We start from the raw sequence: 15,804 nt of genomic DNA, 5'->3' as shown, positions 1-15,804 counted from the left end.
CGTATCTCCCGCAGTCTCAACGCTCACCAGGGAGAGATATTCAGGCTCAGGACGTTTGGGAGTCCTCTTTGTCTAGCCATCCATCTGCTGTCCCCTCGGATAGTGACTCTGAGGAAGAAGACCCCGGCACCGGATTTGGCTTCGCCATCCTTCCTCCTTTGGTTAAGGCCATAAAGGAGACCTTAAACTGGGAAGAGCCAGGGAAGGCCCCTGCGAAGCAGAGAAAATACTTCAAACAATTGAAGAAGGAATGTATTAGCTTTCCTTTTCTCTCTGAATTAGATAAAGTTTTCACAGACGAGTGGGGAAAGGTAGAGAAGAAGAACTCCCTTCTCTCTAAAATACAGAGGCTTTATCCCTTCAAAGAAGATGAAGTTAAGCAATTGGAATCAGCCCCTCTAGTGGATGCAACCATGATGAGGTTGGTCAGACACGGGACCCTTCCTCTGGAAGACACAATCTCGTTCAGGGATGCCCTGGATAGACGGATAGACTCTGACTTGAAGTGGGTCTATCTTACGGCAGGCATGGCCTGTAAGCCAGCCTTGGCTCTGGCTGCCATATCTAGAGATATGGAGATTTGGTCTGACAATGTGGATGAGACACTCAGAAATGTCTCAGACAATTTGGCCAAGAGTTCAGCCATCCAAGAGTTGAAGTTGGCATCTGCTTTCTTGGGGGAGGCCTTGATTGACATTATCTGCCTGGTGGCTCGGGTTTTGTTGTCTGCAGTCACCGCCAAGCGTGCCTTGTGGCTTCATCCTTGGCTGGCCGATCCAGCATCTAAACAGGTGTGGTGCCAGATTCCTTTCGATGGATCTTCTTTTTGGCAACAAATTAGATAATACCATAAGCCGAGCCACCGGGGGTAAGTCGGGGTTCCTCCCTCAGGACAGGCATCTGCAAAGCCAGATAAGATCGCTCCCAAGGAAGCATAATTAAGATTGTGCATAGGTGTGTAGTTATATGCCTGGACACAAATTTTCCAGGTCTTGGAAGTCCAGACAGTCCTCTTTCAAGAAAACTGCTAAGAGCGGTTCGACGGGTGAGAAGGAACCGACTAAGTCTTTTTGAAATTGGGCCTGTCCAGACAGGCCAGGTAGGAGCTCGTCTTCTCCACTTTCGGCATGTTTGGGCGGCCTCAATCCAGGACTTCTGGACCATCAGAACGGTCTCTTCAGGTCACGCCTGCACTTTCAGCAGCGCTCCCAAACTCAGGTGTGTTCCCATGTCCCTTCCAGCCTCAGAAGAAAAAAGGCAAATCCTATCAGCCTACGTAAAAAATCTTTATTGGATCAAGTCGCTGCTATTTCTGTCCCAGGAACGACAACATATGTCCCAGGAACGACAACATATGTTCCAAGTGGACTTTTTCTCGCGAGTCCACTTGGACAACAACTAATGGTCTCTCCGCGAGGATGTGTTCAAATGGATCTTAACCTTGGGGATCTCTCCAGAAGTCGATCTCTTCACCTCCCCATGCAACAAGTTAATGAGGTACTACTCAAGGTTTCGGGACGCACAGGCCTACGGGATAGACGCACTGACAGAGCTTTGGTGGTTTCACAGAGCGTATGCTTTCCCTCCTACACCCATTGTCCTACGGAGACTCAGGTGGGAGGAGGTGGAGATAATAGCCGTAATTCCTTACTGGCCCAACAGGCCTTGGTTTCCTCTGCTAACCCTTCTCAGCTTCAGAGAACCAGTTCCTCTCCCAATCAGAATGGATCTGCTATCCCAAGGCACGATTTTTCACCCCTGCCCAGCTCACCTTCAGTTGAGGGCTTGATTTTTGAGAGGGGAAGGTTGGAGGCACTAGGATGCCCCAAGGAAGTTATTCCCACACTCCTGTATGTGAGAAGACGAAGCACTAACAGAGTGTATGAACAGATTAGGGCTAAATTCTCGACCAATATGTCTTCTAGGGCCAATTCTCGTGGCACACCTGCAATTCAAGACATCTTTATTTTCCTGCAATCTGGCGTGTCAGTGATCTCAGCCTTCACCGGGGTGTCGTGGGCCAGACATGCCCTTGTTCAATAGTTCTTCAAAGGGGCGGTTAGAATGAGGCCTCAAAGGAAACCCAGGTTCCCCAAATGGGATCTGCCTCTAGTTTTGGAATTCTTCTCACATCTCGATAAGCCACTATCCATCAGAAAGCTTACTATCAAAACTGCCTTTTTGGTGGCCATCACCTCGGCAAAGAGGGTATCCAAAATACAGGTTTTAGGATCCAAAGAACATTTCCTAACCCTAAAGTCTCCTCGATCGTTCATGAGAACCAAGAGATTTCACTGGATCTGCTGGAAATCTAGATAATCATCCTTTCGATGTCGGTGTCTCCTTGAAGCAATACCTGGAAGTAACGGCTCCTTTCCATCAGTCGGATTATCTTTTTATTTTGTTCTATGAGAAGAACAAGGACCTCTGGGCCTCCGTCAGATCAATTGCCGCATGGGTGGTACAGGCAATTCAGTGGGCATATAAAGAGAAAGGCTTGGCAGCGCACTCGACTAGAAGTCTTTCGACCAGGTGAGCAGCCTCACGCCATGTTGCGCCTGAAGTGATCTGCAGGATGGCTTCCTGGTCATCGATGCATACTTTTGTGTCTCATTATTGTGTTGAGCCAGCTGCTCTAGCTTCAGTTGATTTTGGTGTTAAAGTACTGTCGGTTGAATAAAAATTTTTTTTTAGCATTTTTCCCACTCGGGTGTGTACAGCAAGTTATTTCCCATACGTTGGCTGCCATGGAGTCTGTCAGGAAAACGGAAAATTCCTATCAAAATACTTAATACCGTAATTTTCCTTTCCTGATGGACTCCATGGCAGCAGGAGTTCCCTATCGAACAGTTATTGAACACGGCCTCTGGCAGGGAGCAAATATTTATGGGAGTAGCGTCTTATAGGGTAGTGGAGGCGGGACTAAACCCACACGTTGGCTGCCGTGGAGTCTATCAGGAAAGGAAAACTATGGTTAGTATTTTGATAGGAATTTTCAATTTTTTCTTTACAATTAGCTTTGCTTACAGGCAAAAGCAAACCACCCCCAATGTGAATAAGGAATGGTTTCTCTTTTTGTATTATTAAAAACATTTTAATTTTATTATAATTCTTTTATTTCTTTTTTTTATTGTTTACTTTTGTGTTAGGCAAATAGCTTTAGTTAAATATCAGGGGGGTCCTGAAGAGACTCCCGTTTCACTTTTGAAATATTAGAAGCGATCTGAGTCTTCAATATTATCGTCTATTGTGGCTGCACTCAATAACATTTGAACAGAGATTGCTCTTCACAGAGTGCTACCTGTTCATTCACAATAGAAGAGATGGTAAACAAGAATACCCTTCTGTTTACTACCTTAGTAATCATGAAAGAACAGTGGGTGACCAACATTGAACATTCGGGACAAACAAAAGATTGATAAATGTAACACTCCTATCTACTGATCCTTTGCTTGGCCATTCTGAAAATCTGATCCTCCCTGCTGGGAGCAGGCATTCTTCTCCCTGCTCCAGGCAGGAGGGGGGGATGGGGTGAGAATACAAGGCCCTCGCCAGGCACAGTGGAGTCAGCAGGCTGTGCATGTCAGTCTGTCTCCCCAGTCAATCTTCCCACTTTGGAGTGGCCTGTTTCTCCCCTTCACTGCCCACTGTCTTTGTGGCTGCAGGTGGGGAGAAAAGTGGGGGGAATCAGAGGATGGGAGGGGGGTCAGGCTGTGCAGTGGATGCAGCATTTACAGCAGGGAGGATAGGTGTGGGTAGGGAGGTGGGTTTCTTTTGGTGGCTGCAGAGGGTTTGCTTTATAAACAAATTGCTATGACCAGAGGATTGCCAGTTGCTGATCATAACAATTTAATAAGAAGCGCTTTCAGAAGAGAATGGTCAGATACCACCGCTTGTTCATGCAGCATAAAGACTGCCAAGTACTATCGTGCGCTGTCACAAGCTCCGCCTCCCTACACGTTAAGTTACTGTCACGTGACTTTTTCAAGGGTAACCAACCCTCGAAAAAGTCACGTGACAGTGATGCAACATGTCACTGTCACAAACAAGCAGTGGTATCTGACCATTCTCTTCTGAAAGCGCTACTTCCATGATTAATCCTAATGGTATAGCATTGGAGCATTGCGCAATGATATATCTCTCCTTTTTAGGCATTCCACCTGGATTACCTAATTAAGGTGAAGCCTGTATACTTGGGATATTCCCTTATCATGCTGAAAGCCTAAACGCGCTCAGGAGTGGCTATTTCCTCATTTACTAATTTTTGCTGGCGCTGGCTATAATGAACAAGTACTTTTATCCTCTAAGGCTTGTTTATTTATGATGATATATTGAGACTACATTATTATGGGCTCTATGGTAGCTTAGCTCTATTATATATCGCTGCATACAGCCCACTGTATATTTTGCACATATTTTTATTTATTTCCTTTATCAGCTACATTGTATATCAACTTTGTTTATTTGTCTTATACCGATTGACACATTGTTTTGACATTTTTACCTTGTTATATATTGACTGATGCACCACTTTTTAGCACCAGAGCCTAGGGTGTTTGTGACATTTTTTCTCCTACGGTGGTTTTCTCATTTTATTAATTTACATGGATTGCACATTGCACTTTTAGTGCCACCTATTATTTAATGGTATTAATCAGTTATTTATTGATTTTTATTTTAGGTATATTTATTTGTCACATTTGTTGGAATCACGTATATATATTTTGAAGTGGTAGGGAGATTTTTTTGGGGCTTTTTTTCTCTCCCCCCAAGTTCCTTGCTGTATTTAGCGTGTTTGCACACTTTTCACATAGCACTTTAGCCCTTACCGATTATACTCTCCTGCCTGACTCTCGCCAAAAATGACAGCTCCCTGTCTGGCAGCTAAATGTCAACCAACCTGAATGTTGATTAGGTTGTTTGTTTGGTTTTTGTTTTTACCGTTACTTTTAAAAATCAATAAAAATTGCATAATTTATTTAATTATGTATTAATGATTACAGAGCTGCATTCATTTGTATATTTTACATTTTTACAGCATGCCCAGACGGCTTTTAAAATACCCTACCGGTGGCTGCATCTGATTGGAAGCAGCTGCTTTTCAGCCAAGAGTTTTTCTGCCTGGCTTGTTTGATTTTTCAATCAAGGGATGTCTGCTAAATGGGCCATACACTGAACGAATTTTATCTGGTTTATCAGGAACTGGCTGAAATTAAAACAGTGTATGGTCTGCTTAATACCCTGACTTTTCCTTCAGACAGGTTTCAATGCCACCAAATAAGACCAGCATTATTCCTTGCATTAGACTATTACTGAAAACTATAAAATCAATGAAAATATTACTAAAGTTATAACTTTAACTATACATTATATCACTTATGCAAGAAATGCCACAGAGACTGCTTTCAAGGGAGCCTTATGGTTGCTAATAATTAATGGACAGCACAGCATGAAACTGATCAGTGCGTAGTACCTACCTGCAAAACCTCTCCATGTAACACCGACAGCTCACTACTGTTCCGTGCAACAAAATCATACGTGCAGCTGGCACTCTTGCTATTTATCTCTTGATGGCTGCAAAGTAAAATTAACATAAAAACACATATACAGTTCAGCAGCATGTTTTAATTCAGAGAGGCCCAATAAGAACTAGACATGTTCATTTGTTTTCGTTCTAATGCATTTTCGTCCGAATTTCAGGTATTTTCGTTTTGACAAACGATAACGAAAGTACAGAATCCGAAAAACAAAAGATCCGACATAAATAAATGCTTTATTTTCGTTTTCCTTGTTACAACAGTTCGATATAGAATAGGAGATTCGACGTGACTCTGACAATAACAATCTGTGTCTATAGAACCTGTGGTCGAATCTGCCTAACCTTACCTCTATTAGTCCAAGATTATATAGAGAAAATATTCAACAGAGAAAAAAGATTTGACAGAGAGAAAAGATTCTGCAAGTTACTGTTCTAAAAAGTGTTTGGGGACCTAGGTCCTGCCCCAGGGGACATGTATCAATGCAAAAAAAAGTTTTAAAAACTGCAGTTTTTTTGGAAGCAGTGATTTTAATAATGATTAAAGTGAAACAATAAAAGTGTAATATTCCTTTAAATTTCGTAGCTGGGGGGTGTCTATAGTATGCCTGTGAAGGGGCGCATGTTTCTGGTGCTTAGAACTGTCCCTGCACAAAGTGTCATTTATGCAGGAAAAAAAGTCCTTTAAAATCACTCGCAGCTATTATGAATTGTCGGCTCCGTAATACAGAGAACACTCATTGAAAGTCATTGATAAAATAAATTAATAAATAAATAAATTTAAAAAAGCGTGGGGGTCCCCCAAATTTAATTGCCAGGTCCTTCAGGTCTGGTATGAATATTAAGGGGAACCCTGCGTCAAATAAAAAAAAAAAAAATAGATGTGGGGTTCCCCCTAAATATCCATACCAGACCCTTCAGGTCTGGTATGGATATTAAGGGGAACCCCGCGTCAAATTAAAAAAAATTGACATGGGTGTCCCCCTAAAAATCCATTCCAGACCCTTTATCCGAGCACGCAACCTGGCAGGCCGCAGAAAAAGAGGGGGGCTGAGAGAGCGGCCCCCCTCCCTCCTGAACCGTACCAGGCCTCATGCCCTCAACATTGGGAGGATGCTTTGGGGGTCTGTGACCCCTCAAAGCACCTTGTCCCCATGTTGATGTGGAGAAGGGCCTCATTCCCACAACCCTGGCCGGTGGTTGTGGGGGTCTGCGGGCGGGGGGCTTATCAGAATCTGGAAGCCCCCTTTAACAAGGGGACCCCCAGATCCCGGCCCCCCCTGTTTGAAATGGTAAGGGGGTACAAAAGTACCCCTACCATTTTACAAAGAAAGTGTAAATAATAGTTAAATAAGACAAACACACTTTTGAAAAATTCCTTTATTAAAAAAAAAAAAAAAATAACAAAAAGATTCCAGCGGTGGTAATCCACTCTTGCTATCCAGCGACGGATAATATCTCTCCAGCGATGGTTGATCTGATCCAGCGCAGCGAATCCATCCATCTTCTGTCTCCACGGAGGAGACACTGCGGGGATCCCGGCGGCCTGATGTTTGTTATATGCGGAGGGCGGGGCCACCCGTCACCTGACCCCGCCCCCTCTGATGTAACGGAAACCTGCCTGTGTTACATCAGAGGAGGGTGGGGTCACCCATACGTCACGGGGAACCCCGGGTTTCCCCTTGCGTCAGAGGGGGGCGGGGTCAGGTGACGGGTGGCCCCGCCCTCCCCATATAACAAACGTCAGGCCGCCGGGATCCCCGCAGTGTCTCCTCCGTAGAGACAGAAGATGGATGGATTCGCTGCGCTGGATCAGATCAACCATCGCTGGAGAGATATCATCCATCGCTGGATAGCAAGAGTGGATTACCACCGCTGGAATCTTTTTTTTATTTTTTTTTAATAAAGGAATTTTTCAAAAGTGTGTTTGTCTTATTTAACAATTTTTTTACACTTTCTTTGTGAAATGGTAGGGGTACTTTTGTACCCCCTTACCATTTCAAACAGGGGGGGGGGCGGGATCTGGGGGTCCCCTTGTTAAAAGGGGCTTCCAGATTCTGATAATCCCCCCGCCCGCAGACCCCCACAACCACCGGCCAGGGTTGTGGGGATGAGGCCCTTCTCCACATCAACATGGGGACAAGGTGCTTTGAGGGGTCACAGACCCCCAAAGCATCCTCCCAATGTTGAGGGCATGTGGCCTGGTACGGTTCAGGAGGGAGGGGGGGCCGCTCTCTCACCCCCCTCTTTTCCTGCAGCCTGCCAGGTTGCGTGCTCGGATAAAGGGTCTGGTATGGATATTTAGGGGGAACCCCACGTCAATTTTTTTTTTATTTGACGCAGGGTTCCCCTTAATATCCATACCAGACCTGAAGGGCCTGGTAATTTAATTTGGGGGACTCCCCACGCTTTTTTATTTATTTATTTATTTATTTAATCAATGACTTTCAATGAGTGTTCTCTGTATTACGGAGCCGACAATTCATAATAGCTGCGAGTGATTTTAAAGGACTTTTTTTCCTGCATAAATGACACTTTGTGCAGGGACAGTTCTAAGCACCAGAAACATGCGCCCCTTCACAGGCATACTATAGACACCCCCCAGCTACGAAATTTTTAATGTTTCACTTTAATCATTATTAAAATCACTGCTCCCGAAAAAACGTCCGCTTTTAAAACTTTTTTTTGCATTGATACATGTCCCCTGGGGAAGGACCCAGGTCCCCAAACACTTTCTTAGGACAGTAACTTGCATATTAGCCTTTAAAATTAGCACTTTAGATTTTGAACATTGGAGTCCCATAGACTTTAATAGGGTTCTAAAGTTCACACAAAGTATGCTATATACTAGCTCCGTCGAATCTTCTTTATACATTCGACAGACACCATAAGCCTTCAAAGACAGATTCGACCGTAATTCATGTGGATTTTCGGACGAATGCAATTTTTGAACGAAAAGCTAAATAAATAAAAACGAATTTCGGGGAGTAACTAAATAAATTAATTTTTCGGACGAAAACGAAATTCCGAAACAAAATATTTTACTCTGCACATGTCTAATAAGAACAATGAACAATCTAATCCAAATAATAAAAACATTCTTACAAATAACATACCCATTTAGAACAGAAGGTGGAGGAGGCAGGTTTATCTGAGATGTTGATTGCTAAAAATGAAATAAAATATTTAATGAAAGTAACAGAAATAAGCTAATCACACATTTATACTTTAATCTAAACTTGCAGGAATGTTTTTAAAGATGTAATGCTAAAAATATTTTTTTACCTTTAAAATGGGCACTTTAATATGATGCCCAATTTAAATGTTTAATACAACCAGGGCGGCTAGTATATTATTTTGGGGGGGGGGGCATTAAACAATGCACGCATGGCCATCCTCCTCCCCAATTGGTTGGGTTACCCTCTGCGCCCCAAAGCCCACCATTTTTTTTAAAGCCTATTTTTTTTTTCAGGTCTGCGTTTTTATGTTTTTTAAATAAAGGGCTTGTCAAAAAAAGGTGTTGTGTTTTTATTAACTTTGACTTTTTTTGCTGCATTGTACCCCATTCTCATTCACGGGGGGGGGGGGCTTGTCCCCATCAACATGAGGACAGGATGTTTTGCTTTGCTCGGATAAGGGTCTGGTATGGATTTTGAGGGGGACCTCCACACCATTTAAAAAACAAAAATGTTGGCATTGGGTTACGAAACTAAACTAAACTAATTCCAAAATGAAAACACTAAACAAAATTAGTAACTTGACTAATCTATCCAAAATGAAACAAATTGTTGCATTCTTCACCTGTCTATTGCAGACTCCTATAGTGCCAAGGTATAATTTAAAGCAGAACCTAAATGTATTAAAGCACCACAGCCAAAAATGCTATTTAATTAATTTCATATTTTTAAACCATGTCTCCATGCTTTATTTGGTTGAGAAATCACTTTAAAAAAAACGAAAAACCCTAGCATTTCTAGCGGAGACTATCTTGAGAAAGGGCAGACAACTCATGTTACTAGCATTTATTTCCTAGAACACATCTGTCCCTAGCTCAGGCATACAGGCAGGGGGGTGTGTTAGCTTAGAAAACCTCTCCCTTCTTCTAGGTGACGGAAAAAAAATGCCTATGAAGACTCCTGGGATGTATGAGTATGAAATCATTTTGGCCTAGGCATAAACCAGAAAACAACTGAAGAAATATGAAAAAAAAAGTTGTAAACATGTACAAATAATATATTTACTATCTATTTACTTAGGCTAACAGCAATAGAGTAACAAATAAATATAGTAAATGTTAAATGAGAGAGTAAAGTTCCAATTTAAACAATTCAGTATAAAAACTAACCAAAGTGGCCGCCTAAAAAATATCTATCCATCTATCTATCCAACTATCCAAAATATTGTTGAATCAAGTCAGCAGATAGTAAACTTTTCCAAACTCACATCCTGATAAAGAACCCCCATAAATAAATAAAATAATCACTTCAACCAACAAGGAGGGTGTATCAGCAACTTTACATACTGCTGTATAGACAATTTGCAGTCTTTTCTGCACTCCTTTTAAAATTCTGGAAGTGTTAGTCCCAGGGTGGAGGATGGTGTCTGCTGTAGAGCCAGCCCCCTCTACAGCTTAATGGCAAGTGGTTCGTAAGAAACGTAACATAGTCTGTTATTTACTGGATCCACTGGTAGGGAATGTCACAACAGCTTAGAATTGAGAGGAATCAGATTTAAATGTTGGCAGGATGATACAGGGTCTGAGATGTGGGTCTTAATGAGAAATCTGGTTGCCCCTACCATCTATTCCTTGGCGCTGCCTGACTCACCCTCATAGTACTCTGCCTGCCTGCCCTCTACACTCATTTTAGTATCTATACAGATACAACTAGTACCATGCCTTATACCCTATTTTGAGGAACGCTGCTGAAAGTGATTGTAAACGATCACCTTGTGAAACAACCTATTCAGTTTAAAAAAGAAATGAAAGGCGAAACATTTTTGTACAGATATAAAAAAAAAAACACATTATAAATACCTTTTTTCCCTTTTTTATAAGTGATTACATTCCCTATTTTCTCAGCTGCATAAGAGCTGGGGGAGGAGAAGGAGCAGACTGACCTTCCCGGTGAGAGGCTGTGCGGGGGGAGAGTGTCAGGACAAGTTTGATCATTGGAGAGCAGCCTTTGTTCTCAGCATAGCTAGAGAACTGTCACAGTGTGTTCTCCTGCTTGGTGTGGTCAGTTTTTAATCAGAAAGAAGAAGGACTGGCAGGAATGCAAGGGATTTCACACAAATAGAGCAATCCAAATAGAACAGCACACTTTCTTATACAAGCAAATGGTACAGCAGGCACATAATGTATCAGGAATATGAAATGTTGGGGTAATGCTTTAAGAAGTGCTGTACAAAGCAAACTCAAGAGTAGTCAAGCTTGTTTTTATTAATTTTACATGGAAATGCAAGTTCTTTTTGTAGTACATAATGATTAGCTGCTACTGTCCCTTGCATAACTCTTTTTACAGGTTTTTGTCTGAATGTTGTATTTTGACATATTGCTTGTGAATTTGGAGAATGTGGCAATGACACACAGTTGCCTATATTACCTCAATAATATGACACCTGGATTATAGGGGTGTGCTTATTTTTTATTTAAGTTACTTAGTGTTCATTGTGGAAACATGCATGGGGCACTCCCTGACAACCTGCATATTTCAGGTGCCAGGGATCCAGTGGATATAGTTGATAGCTACTGCTTTTTGGTACAGTTTATTTGTTCATCAATGTTTTTGTTCCTTCCACTACCTCTTGTCATTGAGTATAATCTCTGGATTATATGTGTCTATCCCTGATAAGTCATGGCTGAGTAACTGATCTTGATCTATAATATAAAGGGCATCTGCTCCCCATCACAGTGTAAGAGTATGTGGTGTGAACTAAAACTCTAAACACTACATATTTTAATGCTATAGGAAATGTACTTTACATATGTTTTCTACTTGTGGAGGCTTTGGAGGGGTCCTGGTGCTCTTGCATGCATGCGTTCTGTGTCATATATAGTAAGTTGCCTTACTTGATATGTTTTCCTATATACATGTTATGTGCATTTATGTGTTTATGACACTTATTACTGTTTATATTTTTAGTTGTCCAATCTGTTGCTCCTGAGAACCCCCAGACGAAGACCCTTGAGTCGAAATGCGTAGGGGTACGCACTATTCTTTTTGGGATCTAGAGCCATTTCTTATGACAAAAGTAATATTTTGTGAAAAAAATGTATTCACTGTTACATGCATTTTATTATTATCTTTAGATTGTATTAAATAAAACTATATTGATATTTTTATATATTTGTCATAGTGCTGCCTTTCCAAAAGTCCCTTCCATAAACCACCTTTCTGTAAGCACTTTAGGTACTCCTCAACCTCCACAATTGCCCATGTATAAAACAAATCTTTGGTTCTTGAGTAAATCCCCCACCAAGAGATTTCAATAGTGGTACATAAACAATGGCCCTTTGTCCATATTGATCAACTCTTTGATCTGGAGGATAGACACCTCTGTCAGGTGCATGTTGTATGACCAATGTTCTGCCACTCCAATCCAAGCACTGCAAGTGTGATCTCTAATTCTTTCTTATTGGAGGAGATTCTTATCTAAGCCCAAACCCACATTTGGACACCTCATCTGTCAATTGCAGTACTGAAACATTTTCATAAATCATTAGCTAAAGTTAGATTAGTGGAATGTTGGCAGATTACATAGCTCCAGACTGAAACTATACATACCTTTCTGCAGTGCACCAGTCATACTCTAGGTTGGATCACTTTATGATAGACCAGGGGTATTTGCATCAATTAGTTGAATTAAAAATCCTCCCCATAAAGCTCTTGATCATGCCCCAATGTTGTTGCATTTAATGTCTGCCTGTGCAGCTCTCAGAGAGTGGACCTAGAAGTTAAATTGATCTCTTCTATAAGATGATGCAATTTTGGAAAATGTGCTCAATGCTGTGAAATGGTCTTACAGCAAAAGGCTCAGCAGGGGGCATGTGTTAGCATGCTGTGGGAGGTTTACAATGCGGTAATGCAAAGGAAGTTTATATCACAGTGCGCCTGTCTGAAACAACAGCTTCATTGATTTTACTACAACTTCAGCCTACAAAGAAACTATGAGTGGGTCTAGTATCTTGCTGACTAAATAGGAAGCACAATTTATTAGTGAGTATTCATTTCAGAATGTGAGATGACAGGAGGGTGGTTTTTCCTATATTGCTCATTCTTTCAATCTTTTTTCCTTGTGTTTCTATTATCCATATAGTGAGGACTGTTACTTGACATCTCATTGTTTTGATGCAATGCTGTAATAAGAAATATGTGGTTGTATGCCCTGATGTATTCTATGTGTGTTGGATTACAGTAAGTGCTCTCTGGATGGCACCTATTTTTTCATTGTGTGAATCATTTAAAACAGATTTTTGAAAAACAAAAAAAGGAGAAACGACATTATCAGAATATCAGTGCTCACCTGTGACCTTAACTCTTCATGACGATGCTGAAGCTCCACTGGATCATCCCAGGGCTGGCCATTTCTATTACTTGGCACCCATCCACTATTAAATGTTGGTGTATATGAGGGACAGTAGTCACGAGGAAAATCCAGTCTTTTGGGTAAATAAAAGATGTTTTATATTATTAGCCTCTACTCAGTCACCTGATTTTAAGAATAACCTCCACTACTATTCTTCTTTTTAGAATATGCATATAAAATGTTTGTGATATTAATAATACACTGTGTAAATAATAAATCTGCACAATCCAATACTATAGCAATGAAATTAATTTAAAAAGTTGCTAGCCAACACCCATAAGTGATTCAAACCTTAGTGAGCTAATAATAGTAGTTTATACTTTAATGAATTGTAAGAATGCTTAAAGTTCACCTTTTCGGGCAGAATTTCAGTTTTCTTTATAAATAGAATCATTTTGTAACATCATTTCTGGCCCAGCCACCCCAGTGTTCCTATTTCTCACTTATTTCTTACTTACCTGATCCAAAAAAGGTTTGAAATTGAATGTTTATGAATTGTAAAACATTGTTGCTGGTTGCATCACTTCTTGTAGGTCAGCGCTCTCATTCTCTGTGTTTTTGCATCACAGAAAGGGATGTGATAGGGCGTGTATTACCAGTCTGGACCACACCTCCTTCATCTCAATACCACCACCTACTTATTTCCTTAAGTTGACCATACACATTAAGCCCCATACACACTATAAGATTTTCTACTGATTTATTTTCTTCAGATTTACCAAAACCATATAATATGAGGTCAAACCTTAGGAGTTTCAATGTGGATGCAATCAAGTAGGCCCTTGCACTACATGGTTTTAGTAAACCTGAAGACAAAAATCAGCAGAAAATCTGATAGTGTATATGGATGGGGCTTTACAATCTGATTGTGCAATGTTCTTTAGATCTACCATCAGCTATGTAGTGCAAGGGCCTACCCGATTTGATACAAATTACTAGATTGAAACAGGATGACCCAGCTGAACAGAGTTCTAGTAAATCTATATGGAGATTGTACAATCAGATTGCATAGTGTATGGCCATCTGTATTGAAGTACAAAGGAGGGAGTGAATGGAGACACATCTTCACATAGCGTGAAATCACGGTCCCGCCTACGTTTGTTTTTTTTGGGGGGGCCTTTTGGAACGTTTCCACTCATCACGCATAGGGCAGCCCACTTAAATGAGGTGCCCTATGCTCAGCAATCTCCCTAAAGAAGCTCCAGGACTTTTTATTAGAGTAAAGCATGGTGCGTTTTTCAGGGGAGTTTGCAGCATGTTTCTGAAATGCATTTTCTGTGCTGTTTACCATGCGTTTGGAAACACACAGATGTGAATGGAGCCTTGTTGTTCTTATGTAAACAAACCAATTTCACTTTCAGGACCCATTCACACCTAATTTAGTGGGAGCGGGTGTTATTTGGCTCATTTTTTTCATGATACACATATGGCTTTCATTGAGCTGTGCTACACATGGCAAAGTAGCTTATGGCACATTTTGGCGTGATGCAAGGTGCACATTTTTTACTGTGCACTTTGCATTTGTCACCCATTTTTTCATGTGGCAAAATATATTTTTCTGTGCCTTTAACATTTAATGGCACTGAAAGCGCAACTAGTTAATTTGGGTGTATAAAGATGGCCATACATTATAAAATCTAATTGTGCAATCACTGCACAATCTCCTTTAGATTTACCAAAACTATGAAATAGGAGGAGACACCATCTATCCAATCACTCTGTATCCAATTGGGCAGGCCCTTGTGCTACATCAGGAGAGTCCAACCCATGGCCCCAGAGAGTTTAGCATCCAGACATAGCAAACATAGCAGTCAGGCAAATTTAAATGTGGAGGGATCCCAGGGAAGCTGTGCAAACATAGTCGATGGGTGAAGGGTGTGAGTTTTAATGAGGTCAGTGCAGGATGTGTGTGCTAATGAGGTCAGCTAGTAAACTTCTTCTTGTGTCTTACTGGTTTCTCTGTCCCAAATCTATATACCTGAAAGTCTTTGAAGCTTTCTAAGAATTACAGCAAGGGCTAAGGTAAGGCCTTGTTCTAAAAATCAAAGAAAGCTTTTATTATTTGCAACCGAGGTGCATTAATGGCATAGGGGAGCTGGAATTTAGAAGAAAAAAAAGGTGAACTTATCCTTTAAATTTCAATATTATATTGAAATATCGTAAGCTCTCCCACCTTCTGTACATATCTATCAACTAACAGAAATGCTCTACAGCGTTTTATCCCTACACCTGATGCTGAACTTTAGAATGTTTTGTATTTTTATAGTTTTCCATAATATTTCAATCACAGCAATTTGTCACCCATGGTTTCCTCTGTTTCCCAGTTTTAACTAACCGATGATAGAATGATAGAAACTTGTCTGAAAATCAGGAAAAAATTATGACTGACACTGCAGTGGTAATAATCAATTCCCAAATCAATTTTAATTATATACAGTTGTTTAAAACCAGAAAACAAATGCAACATTCAAAGGGAAGAATATTGCAGTAGGAAATTACAAAGCTGCAAAAAAAAAAAATAACATAATTGACTGAAAGCTCCTATATTTTCTGAATCTTTGTTTAATACCCTAATAGATAGAAAGACCTTCTAATTTTTGTAGCACTCTTTCGTACCCCTATCTGTAAAGCCCTTGTACACACAGTCGGACATTCCAATCACCAAATCCGTTGGATAATTT

The 15,804-nt window shown here is 40.9% G+C and overlaps 1 protein-coding gene across 3 annotated transcripts in view; it reads right to left on the bottom strand.

Moving 5' to 3' along the window:
- Positions 1–15,804, bottom strand: part of EPS8L1 (EPS8 signaling adaptor L1) — a 304,222-nt gene that overhangs the window by 36,384 nt on the left and 252,034 nt on the right. For all 3 annotated transcript variants that reach the window (XM_077457059.1, XM_077457060.1, XM_077457061.1), the window contains 3 exons: positions 13,061–13,196; positions 8,653–8,702; positions 5,478–5,574 (listed from right to left, as the gene is read on the bottom strand). In XM_077457059.1, coding sequence (XP_077313185.1) covers positions 5,478–5,574; positions 8,653–8,702; positions 13,061–13,196 — 283 coding nt within the window. The remainder of the gene's footprint in view (positions 1–5,477; positions 5,575–8,652; positions 8,703–13,060; positions 13,197–15,804) is intronic.

The sequence above is a fragment of the Lithobates pipiens genome, unplaced genomic scaffold (assembly GCF_037356315.1).
Source record: "Lithobates pipiens isolate NorthernLeopardFrog02 unplaced genomic scaffold, aLitPip1_a1.2 Scaffold_27, whole genome shotgun sequence".
Taxonomy (NCBI): domain Eukaryota; kingdom Metazoa; phylum Chordata; class Amphibia; order Anura; family Ranidae; genus Lithobates; species Lithobates pipiens.
Note: the sequence above shows the minus strand (reverse complement) of the source record. Positions and strands in the feature narration are given on the sequence as shown.